A 20,499-nucleotide genomic window follows, 5' to 3' on the forward strand; every position below is an offset into this window, starting at 1 on the left:
ACAGAAAATCAAGGTTAAAGAAATACATTCGCAATGGGTAGCTCTAAAGCATACTTGCATCTCCATTTATGGTGCACTACAATATAGGTGAGGTAAAAAAAAAAAAAACGAAGTCACGTATGGAAATAAAGTCACACAAAACCAGGGCAGTTTTACATGTTTATTTATTTTCACTATCACACTAAGTGCTCCGATTTCAAGACACATCACATTGCCTTGCTTATACACTTTGTCGTTTGGAGTTAAAAGTAGAAAGTTTATGATCTACAAGGTGTGCACCACAACCATGCCTCCACCCTCAAAATATAGAAAAGAAAAAAGCAAAACAAAAACAGGAAATTTAACTGTGGGGAGTTTGTGCAAAAGCCCTGCCAGTGCCACAGAACCAATGCTGAGGAGGTGGATAAAAGGGAGCCATTGAGTTGTAGAACAGGATTCACTTTTGTGTTTCAGTATTTTGACATGAGTATCTTGGCCGTGACAATAGCTGCGGGGCAATTTCCAACAGGTAATGTAGGAAGGAGAGCAGGTAGAAAAAGATAAGAGTTGGATATTAATTGCAGGTGCTATAGGCTTGTTAGGGTTCAAGGACCATCTCTCAAATGTCAGCTGTTTAAGTCCAGTACACATTACCACTTCTTTAAGTGACCCTATTGGTATGGGCCACCACACAAAAACATATCCTGGAGTCAGCTGGACTGGGGCTATGTACACTCAGGCACCGGTTCGTACAACACAGGCCAAAAAACTGATTTGATCCCCGAGCCGACGCGGATCTGCCCTCCCACCCAGACACCCATTTTTCCCCGGGAACGCCCTGCGGAGGCATCAGCGGATGGTGTATCTCACATAGGGCACCTCGACGTCCTCATCCGTCAGGTCGTTACAGCATAGCTCAAATACCAGCGCTTTCACATGCTTCCCCAGTTTCTTCTTAGACACTTTAGTCACAATCTCGGTCATCCTAGAAAGACAAAAATACACTTACTTCTGAATTCTTAAAAGTTGTGTAAAATGTTTCAAGTGTAATACTTACGGTAGGTCCAGTCTCTCTTTGAGTTTGGCAGCAGGCATGAAGAAGGAATAGAGCATAGACACTCCCTGAGAAAGCATGGTGATTTCTAACTTGTGCTCATTCTAAAAAGAATAATGAGATTATTAAAGATGGTCGAAACACAGAAAAACTGATAATTTGTTGGATAATCTGACCATGAACATACTTTGAAATAGTCCAAGAACTGTCGGAGTGTCATCTCCTCTCCATTTGCCTGCAGCCCTGTGACCTCAAAGCGATCCCACAACGACCAGTCGATTTCATAGTACTACAAGAAAAACAATGAGATTCAAACTATATATCCTCCACAAATCACATCTGCACTCCTCAGCACACAATCTTATCAGTGACAAAATTAGCTGAATTCATTTACACCCAGACAAGCTGTAGTCTCAGTATTAACATGGCTACACATCACTGGTTTCCTTTAATTTGCTGTAGTATTATGTTTCTGAACTGAAGTGAGAAGTGTTCACTTTTACCTTGTGTTTGGGAGCAGCAATTGGCTCCGAGAAACCAAAGAATGGCAAGGCCAAGTTCATGAACCCATTTTTAAAGGACTCCAGCTTCTTGTGTCCTTGGACAATCTTGAGCAGCTCCAGGCACACCAGACCTACAACTGCAGCAGTTGTCGTGGCAATCGCAGGAATGATCTTGCCTGCAATTAATTTACTCTGAAGAATAATAAAAGTAAAATTTAAAACTGAGGGTAAACCATTAATCCATTAATGTTTTCGTTCATACGAGCCTCACCTTGTGCCTGTCAGCGGGAGGAATGTCATAGTTTTCTGCTCTCAGATTTGATGCTGCAACAATGAAGTCCATGTGGAAGTTTGTGTCATCATCCTGAGAAAAAAACAACATATGAGACCCAACACAAGTCAATAATACACATAATTGTTTAAATAAAATATGAACCTTCTCGAAGTCAATAGAACACAGCTTTATTTGGTTACTGTCCGGGCTTGGCAATTGGACTTTCAACTCCTCTAATCTTGAGTCATCTAAAGCAATGATTAAATGTTAGAAAACAATCCAAAATAAGTGGAGACGGGTCCTTTACCAATTTTGGTCTTACCAACAGATGAATTGCTATTCTGCAGTTCCTGGTCGGAAACATGAATTTTTACCCCTGATCGTGGCATGAAGACTGGCACCTTGACATCCTGCAGGATTTTGATAACACCTGCCCGATCAGTGCTGCCCTGGATCCCATATGTTTGAGCATAGAGGTTTGCTCCTGCCAATACATAGTCCACGTGGAGATCCTAGGAAAAAAGACACATTTGATTGTTCCTTGGAATGATGACAATGTAGCTGGATTCAAAAATATAAATGCAAACTTACATTACTAGTGCTAAACTCTAAAGGATGTGGGCATCTCTTTGGTCCAGACCAGAAAGGGGCACCAGAGCTAGTAAGCTGAAACAGAAATGCATGTTCATAATGTAAATTGTAATGCAGTCCTTTTTTTCCTTTTCTTTTTTTCCCGGATAGAAAGGTTACACCATCTGTCATTTTGATGGGTCTGTCCAGGGGTAATGTTTGAGTTAAGTTGTCAGCTTTTCATACTTCTAACGCAAAGAATAATTATTTTAGCAAATTTCTTTATATCAAAAAGAGCACCAAAGAAGACACCATATATTTTTTTTTTTATTCATCTCTGAGAAGGTTGGATTCAGCTTTGGTAAGTTTTGCTACGATTTTAAGAGTTTGGACTTACTACACTAAATGAAAATAAGGTTCCCGATCTTCGGGCAACACGTAAAAGGAACAGCAGGTGACCATACTGCAGTGCCACGGACCCAACTCCAGATGTGGAGCACTGATCACTTCCAGCCAAGTGATCAGAAGAATCACTTGGCTGGAAGATTCATCTATTTGGCATGATTTTGGTTGATGGGGGAAAGCGGGCACATACAGACACGTGGAGAGAAATGCTAAACGCTCATTAAAACAGTGGTAATATTGTAGATTTGCATCTGCTTGCGCATTATTTAAGTTTTAAGTTGTGAATTTGTTTGAGCGTCTCACTGGGTTAACCAGTCTCTGCAAATGACTGATGTCGGACAAACAAGGATCTAGTGGTTTGCTCTGAACGCAACACTTCAAAATTGAACACTATACAAACAATAAAGATTTTTAAATACAACTCTATCCAAGTTGTTAAATGATATCATAAAATCCTGATAAACAAAAGCCGCTGTTTTTCCCTCCAACCTTCACCCTTCAAAATGACAGACTGCATATCACTCCCACAAGGCCCGACATTTTATCCCCTCAGCACACACTGAACCAATCAATGTGAGAAAGTGAGTTGAACTCATTTACACCCAGGTTGCATCAGTATTAGCATGGCTGAATCATCACAGGAGATGAAGTGAAATGCTTGGCTTTGATTTTAAACATAGAGGGAACATGTACCTGATCCGGAGGGAAGTTGTGCAGCAGTTGGCGGATGTTGTTACTGTACTGACACTGCCAGTGGTTGCGTGCCCAGGCCACACAGGTGGTCCAGCTGTGGGGTCTGTCGGTGACAAGGGTCTTATAAACAGCATCCAGCACCTCTACAGGCTGAGCACCAGGAAGCTTGAGAGTGCGCTCCATGAACTTGGGATCCCTAAGGAAGAAAACAGATTGGTAAGCAAACCAGGAGGCGACATAACCGTCTACATGTAAAATCAAGCCACATACGTGAGGTACTGCATGGCGTTTTCTGATGGTTGCTTAAACAAGCCTTCAAACTCATCACGTGCCCACTAACAGGAGAAGAGCAAATGTTACAAATGCCTGAATAATTATTCTACCAGCTTATGCACACGTTTTCTCACCTGTAGTGTGTGTTCAATAGCATTAGGAAAATTCTTGAGAGTACAGATGGGGATGGACTTTTCCGGTGGATCCTGACTGGAACTGTATGACTCAGTGAGGAATGGGATGACAACTTGGACATTGCCTTTAGTGCCCAAAGTCCCAGATTCAAGCAAGGGCTTACGATAGTAAACACATCTTCTGTCCATATACATACCTGTACAAATATCAAGAATACAAACAATTTAACCGAAAAATTTGCCTTTACATTGAAGTCATGTTAAAAATTGAAATCACTTACGGGCATCAACGTTATCAAGTGCATTGGTGACTCCGTCCAAACTCTCAAAGAAGTCATCGTCATAGACTCTCTCAGTGTCTGGGCCCACTCTGTTCTGATGACCTGTAATTCTGATGGAGGGGTTCATTTGCTTCACAGCTGCAGCTGCTGTGTCACTCTTCATTTTCTGTAACATGGAAATGGAGTGCTCTTGAATAATTGTCCGCCACAAAAAAAAACTGTCTTAATTCAAACTGTGGACATACGGTAACATCTGAGGGTCTGAAGAGGAACTGTCTGTTCAAGTTGGATTTTTCAATGGTATCCATGTCTGTCACAATGACCTCTCCTTCTCCACCAGCAAGTCCAATCATGGCGAAGTTTTTCAATAACTCACAGCCAATGGCACCAGCTCCAACCTAATATTACACAATGACTAATAGGGAAACCTTTTACCAAAAATAAATGTTCAACAGCTGAGGCCTACCAGGAAGTAACGCTGTTTGCCAAGAGTGTCCTGCAGCTTTGTGCCAAAAACGGCAATCTGTCCATCGTAGCGACAGTTTTTCTGCAATTACATCATCATTTAAGTTTTTTGGCATTGTGAGCTGGACTTACAGTTTTGAACTTTATTTCTGCTTACAGGTGCGCACTCCTCCTCCGTGAGTGGCACTCCCTCTTCAGACAGGCACTCCAGGGCATCAAAGTACAACCACTGCATTATTGGCATGAACTTTCCTGTGCATGCCTAAACAAATGAGACATGAGGGGGAAAAAAAACAAATTAAACTTTAGGTGTATTATGCCACCAGATTGCGGCAGTTTGCATAAAAATTGTACAGGGCTATTGATGAATTCAAGCAAGCCTTTTTTTATAGAAGGCACTGGTTGAGATATGAGGGGTCAGTCACTGACCTTCATTACTTCCTGAGCAGCCAGACCCCCGATGAAGGCATTGACAGGGGCCAAGTCTCCAGCAGCCACATACGATAGCTTTTTAATGAGAGCCTCATCCAGCTCTTCCACCTTGGCTGACCCTGTCAGCGCAGAGTTTATCTCTGTGGTCAGAGCCAAGAACTCTTCCCCATCAGCCTGAACAAAGAAAAGCATTTGGATCAAATACAAGGCACATAAATTAATTAAACACCTACTTCAAAGACAAATGTTTGGTGGTGGATAGATCTTAAAATGACAGTGTTACTAACCCGATTCCAAGGAATTGGATGACGACCATGTTTTTCCTGAAAAGCATGAAGGGCCTGAAAGCCAATGTGCACTTGTCCTGGGCGCTCAAATTTAGCGAAGTCTGTCATCACAAACTCTGGCTCAGCCAATGACGATGTAATAGATTTCTGTAGGAAACCCAAGTGTAAAATTAATGTCCATTACACTGGGAAAAAAAAATGCTACATGAAATGAACACTTACAAAAGAAATCTTCTTGGGCATTTTGACCTGAGAGACTATGCCTCCTCTTACATAGTCTGAAAACCCTGTGGTATCACAGATACCAAAGGTGTACGGACCTGCACAAAAAGTAAAAAGATTTATCAAAAATATATATATATATTTATACCTAAATGAGTATTCTAAAAAAAGGTCCTACCAAGAACTTTGATTTCAACGGGCTGGCATCCGTTGAGCTCTGTCATACCCTGAATTTCAGTAAAAGTCACATAGTCGCCACTCTCAAAACCATGACGAGCCTCGTCCAGACAGGTCACCACTCCCTGACCATCCTGTATGACACAGCTATTTAACCTTTGGAGGTGACATTGGTATCTGAGTGGTTAAAGCACAACTTGCTAACCTTTGTGATCATGGAAATCATTGCACTCAATGGCTGCTCCCCATTTGTGTCATACACTATCATGTCATCACTGAAGTCACAGAAGAGCTGACTGCAAAGACAGATTATTTTGAGTAATACATCATTTAAAATAAACAGTTTTTCAAAGCACTGAAGCTTACCCAAAAAGGCCACGTGTGTCCGCAACAATAAACTTGATACCTTTGCTGTGACAAAACTCGCCCAGACGTTGCTGTTCCTCTAAGGAGGAGACAGTCAAAACCACCACCTATAACAAAAAAGAATTGATCATTTTCAAAAAGCAAATGAAAGATGGATATGGTATAGAGTTGGTTTTACCTGGAATTTGGTCAGAAAGTCCTCAGTAAGAGCTCCTGTGTGGGAAGAGACGGGGACGTAGTTATTGAGCTCAGCCAAACGAGGCTGACTGACTTCTGCCCTGTTCTTTCCAAGGTCCTCTTCTCGAAGGTAGAACTAGAAACAATAAAAAGTGGTAGAGCAAGTTAATCCCAGAATTTTCAGATTTTATGTTGGGAGAATACCATTTGGATAAACAAACAGTAGCACAAAAACACAATACTCATGCATAAACAATAGTACAGATAATTACAACGCAAAAGTTAGGGGTTTGAGCCAACTACCAAGTCAGATCTGATGTACCGTATTTTTCGCACTATAAGACGCACATAACAGCCTTTAATTTTAACAGTGCGCCTTATGGTCCAGTGGGCCATACCGCCTATGCTCTGCCCAATCCCGTCAGACCTTGGAAGCTAAGCAGGGAAGGGCCTGGTCGGTACTTGGATGGGAGACCGTTTGGTAACACCAGGAAGCATAGCGAATGTAATGCGTGAGTGAGTGAGTGGTGGTGGTCGGAGGGGCCGATGGCGCAGACTGGTTGCCTCGCTTCCGTCAGTCTACCCCAGGGCAGCTGTGGCTACAATAGTCGCTTACCACCACTGAGTATGGAGTGAATGAATAGCGCAATTTAAAGCGTCTTTGAGTGTCCAGAAAAGCGCTATATAAAACCAATGCATTATTATTATTATATCCCGGTGCGCCCTATGTATCAATTTCATTTATACAGCATCGTGCCTTTGTTTACAGGTAAATCAGCAATAATTAATGTGCCTTGTGTGCCTTATTTATGAAAAACAAACACCAAATGGTGCAAAAAATACGGTATATGATTTTTTTTTTTAGTTATGGCGCAACGCGCCGAAAGCATCAAGATCAATCGAAAACCGTAAATGGAGTTTTTTGTATTACAAAAAAAAATACAAATTGCCCAGCTCTATCTTGCTGTGAACGCGAGCTACAGCAGCACTGGGACTTTAGGTAAAAGAAACACGGATGTGTGTCTTTTACCTAAACAAAAAAAAGTGACAAGAAAAATGTATTTCAGTGGCTGGATCTGCACTGGGAATGTGTTTGGGCCTTGATGATGCCCTGAACATTCCCTCCGGCGAAAGCTAATGCTACAAGCTAAAGCTCTGGTCAATGAGAAATATGCATGAATAAAGTCAATTAAGCCACCATCGACATAAAGCATCCATTTAACAATGATCACACACTGAGCCGGGCTTGTTGATTTTGAAGTTTATTGCTCAGTGCTCACATTTTATTTTTTTGATTGGTTTTCTCTCGGAGTTAGCTGCTTAGCAGTAAACAGCTAGCTCACATTGATCCCGTGAAAATAAGTATTATGCACCAATAACGTCAATAAAGCCGGCAACTACATAAAACAGCCTTTATGATGATTACACACTGAGCCGGGCTCGACACATTTGTGGTTTATTGCAAGCTATGCCTAGCCACCGGCACAAATGTCCCTCTATTCAAGCATATGGGCCGGATATAGGCTAAAATATTGGTGAGATCCTGACGTAGGGGGTATAGTTAACGATCCATAAGACATGGCAGTAGCAAAGAGGGACTAGTTAGCCCCAAAACAGCAGTTATTTTTCAAGCAAGAGCTCTTTCCAAGATGCGGCTACGCTTCAGAACACATTCTGAGCTGACGTGCCTCCAGATCGTCTTGACGCTCAGTGACAAGCGTCTGTCTTCAATAAGCACAAATGTCCAACTAGGGGCTTTGGTCGCGTTTTTGACGCTCCAAAAGCGTGGAGTCTGGACACCGCTTTAGGTATTGTCCTATTATAAACCAGGATGATTTCTAGTGGTACCAAGAGAGCAGCATTTTCTTTCTTTGGTGGTACTTAAAGCGACTGTACGGAGTTTAAAAATGTTTAAACTAAGTATTTTACTCCCCCTACATGTTCCAGGCATGTCCTAATGTGTAGAATGATCCCAAACCTAATCACCACAACTGCATCTAAAATCCTGCACTGTCACTGAAAAAGTTGCTATTTCAGGTCCGAAGTGCCGTCATGCATGAGCTTAATATACAACCTGCAATTCTGTGTAAGACCTGAGGTGGCAGTAGTGAGTATAAAAACGACCAACTTGCATTGTTTAAGAGTGAAAAGTTCAACAATGATCTGGATAGACAACAGACTCATGGATGGTGTCTGCTATCTCCCTCTGGGGGTGTTCAGTGCATGTCCCATTGGAGGGAAAAGCATCTCATCAGCCCCTTCACAGGGAGTCAGATTCACTACAGACTACACAGGTGTGTGTTAGACCAGAGAGTAGGCCACGTGTAACGGGAACCAAACAACTTCAGTTCCTTGTTTATTTAGAAGCGTCAAAGTTTGAATTTGAACAGTTTTACACTAGTCATTTAATGCCTTAACTCCACAAGACCTATAGCCCCCGCCCGCGGGGGCTAGCCCCCTGGTGGTACAATGTAACGCTCGTATCTTGCTACCGCTTCCACCCACACACGCTTATCATACGTCAAAATGTCGAGCAGAGACGCCTCTACAAAAGTATCCACTTCAAACTCAAATCAATCTAACACCGCTCAAACCCCAGGCAATAAAGCACACACATGGCTAGAACGCACCTTTTGACCAAGTACTAATATCTGAGGGCTGACATCCCACAATACGAACAGCAGCACACAAAGCTATACAGCAAACGAAAGCTAACAACTCACTGAATCGATAGGTGTAAAGCTTGTTAGCACAGCACTAAACGTTTTCAGCAGAGCCCACATCAAACTGCAGAAAATCCACCAGCAAAAGAAAATAAAACATGCAATTGCTGACTTACTTTGGCTGTTTTTCGTCCGCGGTAAAACTTTTACTCCCAAGCCTGTACTCCGGGTGCTCTCCGTGAAAACACTGTTTCATGGACGCCATGTTGGGTCTGCTAGCCCCCGTCAAAATGGCACAGCGAGCCAACGCGCTAAAACTGTGACTCACACTAGCTCTCGCTGTGTCTATGTTTGCTCACCTGTAATTCGCCAAAGCTGCTGTCCGTCACAGCATGGGTGATCTCATTGGGTGCAGACGAACGTCTGCTTTCAGGGGACATATCGACGTCCGTGATTGGTTGAAATTTCGCAGTGTTAGCAGGCTGCGTAAAGAGGCCAGTTCAGTCCACTCTTTACGCGCAGAGCGCATGACGCACGGGGAAGCGGCAGAAGAGTATTTTCGAACAGATTTTTTTACATTTTATCACCACACCATGGCTTCTAGAGGGAAAAAGAGGGTGTACACGGCTGAGGAGACACGGGCTATTGTTCTTGGTGAGATGGAGTTTGAACATACTTTTGATGATTCGTCTTCTGACGAGTCCGACCTGTTGGAGCCAGCCAGCGGTTCAAATTACGAGTATCCACCAGATGAGAGGTAATTGTTTTCTTCTTTTAGTATAAATTTTACTGACAGAACAAAATGCACAGACAAGTGTATTGCTATTTTGTGGGAGTACTAGTTTGTCATGCATGATTTGTAAAGTGCTATTTGTGTTATTATTTATATTTATATTTTATTATTTATTATTATTATTTATTATATATCTGAACATATATTTTTGTATTATTTATTCCTCAGCAGTGATGATGATGGCAAACAAGAGTCTGGTGTGCCAAGCAGACCTTTATCACCACAGCCAGGTCCATCTGGAGTGCAGATGGACCTGGCTGCTTCGACAAGGTGAGGGTCTAATTTGTTTTGTAGTACTTAGCATAAACTCACACATTGCAAATGAGTCATTGTCTATAACGTGTGCATTTTGCAGTGCTGGAAAAGAAAGTCTGCCATCTCTACAGTCAACACCTCAGGAAGGAGCAGTGCACAAAAGGGCGAGACGTGTATTGTCCAAAAGGCAGAGGTGATTATTGACATTGTTGTTGTTACAGTATACAATAGACTGTTTGCAAATTAGTGACTGTCTGTCTTCCTGCTGCAGTATGGCTCCAGACACATTCACACCTTCAACTGGGCAAGGTGTGAGTTCCTCTCACAGCAGTGGTGGTGGGGAGGAGGAGGAGGAGGAGGAGGAGGAAGAAGAGGAAGAAGAGGAAGATGAAGATGAGGATGAGGAGTACCAGCCGCCCTCTGCCCCAGTGTCAAGAAAGTCCAAAAGGCTGTCGTCCGCAGAGCAGAGGTAAGCGTTGGAAAAGCTGCCTGCAACTGATTGCATACAGATGCAAATTAGTGACTGTCTGCCTTTTGTTTTTCAGTGCTCCTTCAAATACACAAAGTGTGTCTGCCCCCCCCTCCAAGGAAGCCACTGTCAGGCCCCGAAAGGCACTCTCCAAGAGCAAGACGGGGAGGAAGAGAACAGGTCCTGCTGCCACAGTATCTGCTCCTAGTGATCGGTGGAAAAATCGTGATGAGGAGGACACTGCACCCAATCCACGCCGTTTTGTTCCAGCGAGAGACACAGGGCCTGTTTTGGACAAAGACGCTTCATGGACAGTCCTGCAGCTTTTCCAGCTGTTTTTTGCCAGTGCCACGGTGAAAACAATTATTGGAAACACAAACATTCATGCTGAAAGGCAAAAGGAGGCAGGAAAAAAATACAAATGGACTCCATTGACTTTGAGGGAGTTTTACATTGTCCTGTCTATACTGCTGTTCACTGGACTTGTCAGCGCAACCGCAAGACACGATTATTGGAGGACAGATTTCCCATATGGTTTCCCATTCCCAAGGAACAAAATGTCCCGGGACCGGTTTTTAGCCATCATGTGGTCACTGCACCTCAGCAACCCCCTGGAAGACGAGGACAATGAGCGCAAGAAGGGCACACCGCAGTACGACAGGCTTTTCAAAATCAAGCCACTTTACACGGACATTGTAACAGCTTGTCAGTCATTTTATCATCCGCACAAGTGCATTTCAATAGATGAGCGTATGGTTGCATCCAAAGCGCGAAGTGGAATGAAACAGTACCACAAGGACAAACCGACCAAATGGGGTTATAAATTGTACGTTCTGGCAGACTCCACAAACGGATATACTTGGAACTTTTTTGTATACACCGGCAAGAGCAACACTGTTTCCGAACATGGACTAAGTTACACCTCAGTCATGGATCTGATGTTACTCCCCGTACTTGGCTCAGGCTACACCGTTTTTGTGGACAATTTTTACACTAGTCCAGCCCTGTTCAAAGACTTGTCAAAGAAGAAAACGGGTGCCTGTGGCACAATAAGAAAAACTCGTTCTGGTTTCCCCAAAACTACATTGAATGACCTCCCAAAGAAAGCAGCGAGGGGTGAAATAAGATGGATTCGAGAGGGCCCACTGCTATTTGTGAAGTGGATGGACAAACGGGAGGTCACGATGTGCACCTCTGTTCATGGTGCATACAGTGGGAAATCGGTCAAGCGAAAGGTCAAGGAGCAAGGCCAATGGAAGACCGCACAAGTGCCCTGTCCCGATGCTGTGGTGGATTACAACAAGTCGATGGGCGGTGTTGATTTATCTGACGCCCTTATTGGCTACTACTCTGTCCTCCACAAGACAATGAAGTGGTATAAAACATTCTTTTACCACTTCCTGGACATCGCAGTGGTAAATGCCCATATAATACACACGGACCTGGTTGAACTCAAGGCTGATGGGACAAAACCACTCACACAAAAGAAGTTCCGGGAGAAACTGCTTGTGGAAATGGTCCAATTTGCAGATGCTGAGGAGACCCCTGAGGAGACCCCTGAGGAAAGGCCAAATACCTGCATGCCAGTGTATTATGGGGAGGATGCCACGGCCCAGAGAAAGTACTGCAAGAGATGCTTTGATGCAGGGGACAAACGAGTAAAGACCCCTGTGTACTGCAGGAAGTGTCAGGTACCTCTGTGTCTGACAGCCAAAAAAAACTGTTATGTCGCCTGGCATGATGCTCGGTGAACTTTTTGTTTTATTTTACTTTTTATTACATTTGTGTGTGTTTTTGCTATATATAGTTTTTATAAATAAAGTGTGCTGAAATATATAAATTTTGTCTTTACTTTTTTGGGGAAAAAATAGCATTTTTATGACCAAATATGTAAAAGCATCCTAAATTTTCATTTTCATTGAGATATTCCATATTTCAAATTTTGTGCCAAACTGTGCCAAACTGTGCCAAAATGGCACAGTTGGTCTCCGCCTGGATTTTTTTACATTCTAAGCCTGTAAAACTGTAAAATTCTTTGTTGAATAGGCACCAACTTTGCTCCAAATGTTCATGACAGGATTTACTTACAATTTAGGTTGCAACTTTGCTTGTTTACTGTAAAAATAAGATGTTTTGCTCCTTTTTTTCTGTTTTTATTAGGCGGAAATCAAATTTGTTGAGAATGGACCACAATTTTCCTTGCCCACAATTATTTTCTTCCAAAACTTCACATCCACAACATCCACAAGCCCCAACAGCCCAGCTGTGAACAAAATTTGCATTTTAAACCTTGTATAAGGCTTTTAATTATGAAAAGTATGGGAATACTATTTTCGGAAAAGTGAGATAAATAGAGGGTATGAGGTTAATGAACAGACACTGCTGTCGGATATGGGTCTTCAACATATTGCCTCAATTTTCAAATTTAAATAGATAGATTGTTTCTTCATCAATTACAATTTATTATTACAAATAAATGGCTACGAGATCACACTTCATACAGTGTGATTAAACAGCAGCAGAATCAAGTGCGCCAGACTCTTGAATTAGCCGACCAACACAATTGTCTTCAACACCAGTTTCTCACCACACACATACCGAGTTCACCATCTACAGCAGGGGTGGCCAACACGCGGCTCTCAAGCCGCATGCGGCTCTTGGCCAATCAGGGTGCGGCTCTTTGCATGATTGGATATGTTTAATACAGTGTGGCTCTTTGCAAAATAATTGGTGAATATTTCCCATAAACTAACAGTCTTTGACCAAAAATCCAACCATAGTCCTACAGACCCTGTTTCCATCTCTACACATGAGAGTCTGTATCTCCCTCCTTTTCGAGTCAAAGCGGGATGTAGGTTGAACAACAGGAAGGCAGATCGTGGCACGAGGATTAGCTTCTGTGCTTTTCAGGTTTCTGATCAGCTACTCTTTATTTGATGTAATTTGGCTTCATATTCACAGAAAAAGATCAAAATTAGGAATTGGAAAAAAGCGGAGCTCTTTTGAAGAATATGAGGCGAAGCGCGCGACATCGTAACGCGGAAATACGCAAAGTCATCGACTTTGTGACAGTAACTAACATATGCAACTTAAAACAGAATCTCAGACGTTCAGAGGCTCCTGATTAAAGTTTATGAACTTTGTGCAGCCTAGAGTGCGTTCTCTGCAGAGTCCAGTCAGGACCAAGCTGCAGGCACTGAGCGCACAGGCCAGGGGCGGATCAGAGAAGGGGGCTCAGTGGGCAGGGCCCCACATACAAACACACCCCAGCATTAAAAAAAAAAAAAAAAAAAAAAAAAAAATCTATTTCTGTCTCAGTCAGAGCAGAAAGCACAAAATTTCAGTTAATATACATGTATTTCAATCTTGGTGAGGAGTAAAACCATTCAATCTAACACAATTATTTAAAAAAAAGAAAAAGGCCAGGCATAAAGTTATAGTTTATTGTGATTAAATAAAACGGTCACATTCTATTTAATCACAATAAACTACCGCCCCGGGATCTCGCTAATGGTCGGTGCCTTTGTGGCTCTTCACAGGATCAAGGTTGAAAATTTCGGCTCTTTGTCTCTGACTAGTTGGCCACCCCTGATCTACAGTATATCCAGTTCACTCAAGTTAAAGCAATCGTTGCCAGAATGGTACCACTCTGGTGTGCAATGGAAATGCAAAACGAGTCTGTGCTGCTGTGGAGCACCACCAGACCCCCGTACCCATCTTGCCATGCCCTGCTCAAACGGGAAAACGGATACTTGAACCATGTAAATTTTCATATATTTTTGTAATAACCTCTGTAAGCTGCAAGATGCTAAGGATAGAGCCAACTCGATGCTGAGACTGACTGAGACAGCTGCCTCCAAAAACTAAAGAGGATCCCATAGAGTAACGTGACGAGGCAATGCTAATCATGGCTAACAGTGTTAGCCGCACTGAAAACAGCCGTTTCCAAGTGTTGCGCACCGGGCACCCCTGCCTCATTACACAAAACATAAAACTCCTGCATTATTAATTACAAACAACACTTTAGATGAGCTGGTCTTAAAAAGAATTGACATTTCAGACCTAAACCCAGATAACAGCAAATGTACATTTTTAAAGTGTTATATTTACAAAATCACATTTAACCCAGAGTAAGCAATCATCTACCAGAAATTCATAGTTCACCGCAATCTTGAAGAAAAACAAACAACTATTTCCAATGTAATCTCCATTGGAAATGAATAGAAAAGCATAAGGATGTCCAAAGTTTTTTCATTGATGGCCACATATTGAACAGCGTGAGGCTAACAGATGGGAACCCCACAGATTTATTTAGGATGGAATCTTAAAACCAGCTTTGCAGCAGAATGAAATAAATAATTAGTGTTAATAATAATCATTCACTAAAAAGTACCACCTCTAGCAATGTGTGCCAAATTAAAAATAAGCCTGAAGGCTGTGGGCTGTATTTGGCCCCTGTGCCACAATTTGGGCACCCCGGGTTAGCCGAGAGCGTGTAATTTAGGCCCATTTTGGACCTGGTCCTGATGATACTTGGTCATGGTGGTACTTTACACTTTTGAGACCCACTGGGCCACTGTAATGCATTAATTATAAATCCAAACTGTTAAAATCAAAACATCATTAACAAACAAAGACATGTCCTAAATTACATAATTTGGCTTTACAATGACAATAACCCAGAGAGGCCACATGCTGTTAAATGTGGGTCAGCTTATGGTGAGGAGGATAATGGGGGCTGGCAACAGATTTTGAGAATGAATGAATAACTGGCACGGTATTGCCAATGCAAGTCAAACAACACAAATACCATTACAAGAAAAACAAAAAACATTTTTTTTTAAAGTATCTACCTGCGAAGACAGGTCTCTCCATTCTGCGACGCCTTCATCATGCACAGTGACACTTCGAACACCTCCCAGAATCACGTTCTTCGCTATCTCCACGCCGAGGCCTCTCATACCAGAAACCAGAACGTTAGAGTTCTGCATACGTTTCATTGCTTCATGGCCCAACACATAGCTAGAGAAGAGGACAAAAGAATTGTTAATAAAATGCTATAAAAGGGCAAGATAAAAATATTTAAGACTTACAGTTGTCTGGAGTACAGGCCCTCATCAATCTCAGCATCATTGCCATTTTTAGCCATGCCCTTAAAAGAAAATGAGTGTACATTTCAGTACTATGCAAAAACATTGACACTTGTCAGGGCTTGACATTAACATTTTGTTGTTGTAAATTAAATTTGTTTCTACCATCACAGCCTTTGTTGTAAACACAGCAAAATCAGACCTTGTTGCATGGTCTTTTTTTTATATTTTATTGAGCGATGGAAGATAGAAGTAGAATCTAAATTTGTGCCGTTTATTTTGGGGGTGGTCCCCCCCCTTCACTTTGCCACTGCTCAAAGCTTCACACAGGCTTGAAACATGCATATAAGCAGTTTGTTTAAATAATTCAGACACACAGGAGGGATTGTGAGAATTATAAACAAGTTTGGGCCTAATCCAAAAATGTCACACTTTGTGTAGGAAAAAACCCCCAGCTTTAAGCATTTTGAGATACTTAAGTGGCAGGTATTATTTACTTTCCCAACAAAATCTACTTGTCCGGTAATTTTTTTAATTTTTTATACAAACTTGTTGTGTTATATCAGGATTTTATAGTATTATTCCATTTGTAATTTTGTTTACCCAATCAAAGCTTTATTAATCTTTCTTGGCAATTGCTTGTCACTTTACTAGCAAGTCACAGCCACTTGTTTATACTCTTAAAGGAATAGGCCACCGTTTTTATATACTAAGATATGTTCTTACCTCACTTTAGTCGAGTTAATATATCCCCGTCTGGTCATTGTCCGCGCGCTCTGTCACGCAAACGGAGCACATACGCAGCCTCTCCCATATGTGACATAGCTCCGAAAAAGCTCACGATAGAAGCTACCAAGCTCTTCCACGTGTTACCTATTTAAATAAAGTTACGTGAAGTGTTTTCAAGCGAAGTATATTTACACAGAAATGTAACGTGTCGATTTTATAAGCAAATAAAAAGGGGGACTATATTGTGAGGCGTAATGATACGAGGAGCACAGCGTCCGCGTAGTAACTCCTAAAGACTTCCCCCGCTCACTTCCGTCAATAACCTTTAGGAGTTACTGCGCGGACGTTTTACTCCTCGTATCATTACGCCTCACAATATAGTCCCCCTTTTTATTTGCTTATAAAATCGACATGCTACATTTCTGTGTAAATATACTTCGCATGAAAACACTTCACGTAACTTTATTTAAATAGGGAACACGTGGAAGAGCTTGGTAGCTTCTATCGTGAGCTTTTTCGGAGCTATGTCACATATGGGAGAGGCTGCGTATGTGCTCCGTTTGCGTGACAGAGCGCGCGGACAATGACCAGACGGGGATATATTAACTCGACTAAAGTGAGGTAAGAACATATCTTAGTATATAAAAACGGTGGCCTATTCCTTTAAAGCTTTACTGCCAAACAATACCTTATTAATAATACTCATCCACTGAGAAGAACAAACAATTAATTTTGTGCTGCGCACACTTCTGAATGTATTATGACATAATATAATTAACCATAACATTGGCTATAGAACTGCTTATTGGTTAAAACAGACTGGCCTAAATAAACTTCACTTGCCCGATCGGGAAACCAGAGAGAACAAGGCACTTGCCCGGACAAAAAGTTTACTTGCCCCGGACAAGCGGACAACCGTTAATGTCGAGCCCTGCTTGTAAATTAAAGAAAAGCTTGTTTACGTTAGCAGGTGTATGGGACAGATCAGTTCTGACGGAGTTAGAGGAGGAGCAGTGGGATCCCGTCTTCGTCTCTGTTCCTGACAAGCGACGCTTCTTGGACAGCGGCGAGCTGGACATCTGCAAATGCACAGACAAGCGCATTTAGATCAACACAGGTCATGCCAATATACTAGACAATATTGTTTCAATTCACACGTCGCCTTACAATCTGTTAAGGGAAATCATTACTGAAATGTTTGCTTTACATTTACTACTAAGGTTTACCCAGAAGAGCCAAGCCAAATGCCCAATCCGCTTCATTACAGAATGAAAGGATCTAGTCTAGGGAGCAGCTGGGCTGGCCTTGAGCCAAAAACAAAGCTGCTGAAAAAAATAAAAATAAAATAAAAAACTAAGAAAAAAAGTGAAACCCCTGATCACAAGTACTTCTATATGGTGAGAGACAGAGGGGCTCACTCAAGCACTGCCTTTGTTAAAGGTCCTGTTTTTATGAACCCAGCACAAAAACAGCTGAATCATTAAAACTCCATTGCAGTAAAACCTCACATCACAGCAGAGGCAGGTGTGGACACAAGAAAATGGAAAACGGTGTAAAGGAACGTACATATGCACTGTGTAACAACTGACACTCATGCAATGGTTACTATATGTATATTCTAATGCTGCGGGAGGAACAGACCGCAGTACCTCGGCATAGTGCAAGTGTAGGGACATCCATTTCCGCATCCAAAACTGCCAAAGAACCGGTGCGGATTCTTGTCAGACATTACCATGATAATTTAATGACATCGGATATATATATATACGGGCGACGACACTAAAATAAATGCTAAATCAGTCAAATATCAAACATAAAACGTCTCATTACAGTGAGACTTTATCCGTCGTAAGGAAAATGAAAGCATCCGGCATGATACAGCAAAGCACCCATGTCGTAACATTACTCAAAATGACAGCTACCACCAAAGCCTTTTAATGTTTTCACATTCAGACTCACTGTATCGAGTGACATGGGGGAAAAACATTTAAGATGTCGCTGTGCTACTAATCAGTTAAAGTGATTTGGCAAGAAAACGTATTGGACATGAATAACTCAAGCAGGCAAACACTAGACTACCAGTCAATCCATTAGCAGCACCCTCGGCCTAGGCCTGCAATGCCCTGTGCGGAACAACTTTACAAGCTAGCAACTGAACCTTTCTACCTGCTTAGAAGATATGGTAACGCGTTCATTTTGGTACAGAAGCATAGCTGCGCCCTGGTTTTACGTTAAAACCCTCCGGCAGTCCAGTCAAAACTTTACAGGTCTCCATTAAACACATCAAGGAAGCGAAAATGTAGCCATTACACTCGTGCTTCATTGATTTCTCTATTCTTACCAATAATCCTTCCCGGTCCTTTACAAACCCGAAGCCGCTCCCCAGGCAGTCGCTGCGCTAAATTCGTTGAGACGACTGGATATTTCGACGAAAACGCTAAAAGCCTGCACAAACGGAGATTGGGGTGATCCGCTGTTTAATGTCGAGTCACCATGTACTTGTGCCTCTCCGCCGTAATTGCGCTGCTGGCTTTGCGACTGCAGACGGGAACAAAACCAAAATGGCAGATGAGGAGAAAGAGGCGGGGGAACAGTGACGCAGGGGCAGAAATATTCAACAAGGAAGAGCCGCTGTGAAGCATGCTTTCCCTGCCAACCCTCTGCTGGTTGGACAAAACAGAGGCTAAACGTACTTGTCCCGCCCCTGCAACCAGAACATACACGCCGTGATCTGATCTACTGTACAATGAGTTGCTAGAAGATACAAAACTAAACCCACATCAGCTACTTTGTCATGTTCAAGGTAGTGCCACTAACAGAGTCGAAGCCAAAAAAGCACATATAGCGTATACTTAAATGCAAAAAAGAAAGAAAGAAAAGAAATCCTTTTTGGTGGCTATTTGGATACAAAAACAAATCATAACATTACTAAAGTACAAAACATTAACTCGTGTATGAACGAACACAAAAGGGTAACACAGGAAAACAAAGCCTAAAGCTAGATGGCCTGGTCTATCTGCAATATCAGTTTTCAGTGCACTTGATAGTGTTTGTGACATTTTTACCACCACTTTCAAATTAACATACAAGGTGCAAAATGCAAGAAAACGTGTTGACCTAGCTATTTGAAATGGAGCCGGTGCATCCATTTCAATAATAGCGCTTGATATGTCATTAACAAGTACATTACATATTGCCATCTGTGATGCTGAGTGTCTGGGCCCTCAGTCATACAGAGGTTAGGGGTGAGCATGCCTTGCAGGAGTATTGGGGGAGGGGGGTGCCTGCCAATTGACAAAGGCTCTGTAAAAGAGTGGGCCGCATATACACATGTCGCATGAACCACTTGTCTCAAAACTGAATATATTCCACAATACTAGCCACGCAAAGTAGCCCAGGGTCTTGTGAAAAAGCATTTCTCGAGAATAGAAAGCAAGCCCTAAATCGAAAATTTATACATACACAATACACTGTGCAACCAGTTATTCAATAAATATAATAACCTTAGTGTATAACAAAAAGCCTTACCAGACCTCGTTGCATAAAATCAAACAAGGATCTCGTGCACCCCGTTTTCAATTATCTCTCAACGGTACATTCACGCTTGCAACCATTTAGCACAAGAGGTACGAAGAAAATTATGATGTATATTTGATATTTTTAGGATCCTAAAGCCCCCCCAAAAGTGCAATCGGCAGTTTGCGTTATAAGTTAAGCGGACGTGTTTTTCTGACTATGGCTGGTCATGTCGTACTAGGGAATATTTTCCAGATACGGCGACCACCATCAAAATTTCATATCAAACGATTGCGTAGTTGTTAGCTGTCGTGCAGTTAGCTTATAGGCTATCAAACGTTAGCCTCCAAGCCAATTTTTCGTTCTTGTGCCGCTCTATCGGCTAGCCAGATAGCTTTAGCCAACTAGCCCAAGCTAACGTGAACTAGACCATATCAGATACAAGTGTGCAGAACTTACCACATCCGATATTTACCCGGCCTTTTCTGTAGTATTAAAACTGGTTGTATTTAAACCACAAAAAAGACAGGCTAGTAGGACTTTACAGTAAGGATGTTAGAGTGTGAAGTGTGTCAGGCTGGCGGGCTCTCAGAGTTTCTGCGCTGGACGACTGCCTGAGTGCCCGGCTGCTCCCCAACCGTTTCCCCTCACTCTATTTCAGTTAAAGCAAAGCAAAGCAGCAACATGTGCAC

At 42.2% G+C, this 20,499-nt stretch overlaps 1 protein-coding gene across 2 annotated transcripts; it reads right to left on the reverse strand.

Moving 5' to 3' along the window:
* Positions 1 to 146: 146 nt before the first annotated feature.
* uba1 (ubiquitin-like modifier activating enzyme 1) lies at positions 147 to 20,472 on the reverse strand. 2 transcript variants are annotated; one of them, XM_079559179.1, is made up of 26 exons: positions 20,267 to 20,472; positions 17,254 to 17,370; positions 15,566 to 15,624; positions 15,326 to 15,494; positions 6,294 to 6,428; positions 6,116 to 6,222; positions 5,955 to 6,045; positions 5,751 to 5,883; positions 5,573 to 5,670; positions 5,351 to 5,497; positions 5,061 to 5,237; positions 4,789 to 4,893; positions 4,633 to 4,713; positions 4,412 to 4,564; positions 4,167 to 4,332; positions 3,886 to 4,082; positions 3,749 to 3,813; positions 3,479 to 3,674; positions 2,402 to 2,476; positions 2,133 to 2,322; positions 1,973 to 2,058; positions 1,808 to 1,900; positions 1,537 to 1,728; positions 1,221 to 1,322; positions 1,037 to 1,137; positions 147 to 964 (listed from the first exon to the last, which is right to left on the reverse strand). In XM_079559179.1, the coding sequence occupies exons 2-26, from the start codon at positions 17,368 to 17,370 to the stop codon at positions 829 to 831; spliced, it is 3,171 nt and encodes a 1,056-aa protein (XP_079415305.1). In that variant the 5' UTR covers positions 20,267 to 20,472; the 3' UTR covers positions 147 to 828. The 2 variants fall into 2 exon arrangements, with proteins under 2 accessions (XP_079415305.1, XP_079415306.1); XM_079559180.1 differs by lacking the exon at positions 20,267 to 20,472 and adding an exon at positions 18,633 to 18,852.
* Between the last annotated feature and the right edge of the window lie 27 nt (positions 20,473 to 20,499).

This window comes from Gobius niger, assembly GCF_951799975.1.
Source record: "Gobius niger genome assembly, chromosome: 6".
Lineage (NCBI taxonomy): Eukaryota > Metazoa > Chordata > Actinopteri > Gobiiformes > Gobiidae > Gobius > Gobius niger.

Bases quoted from the DNA above. Each gene is read 5' to 3' on its own strand.
- uba1 (XM_079559179.1), bottom strand. From the start codon at position 17,370: ATGTCCAGCTCGCCGCTGTCCAAGAAGCGTCGCTTGTCAGGAACAGAG. The intron at 4,714-4,788 runs GTAAGCAGAAAT...ATGTAATTGCAG, and splicing joins CGGAGGAGGAGTGCGCACCT to AAAAACTGTCGCTACGATGG. The intron at 4,083-4,166 runs GTAAGTGATTTC...ATATTTGTACAG, and splicing joins ACTTGATAACGTTGATGCCC to GTATGTATATGGACAGAAGA.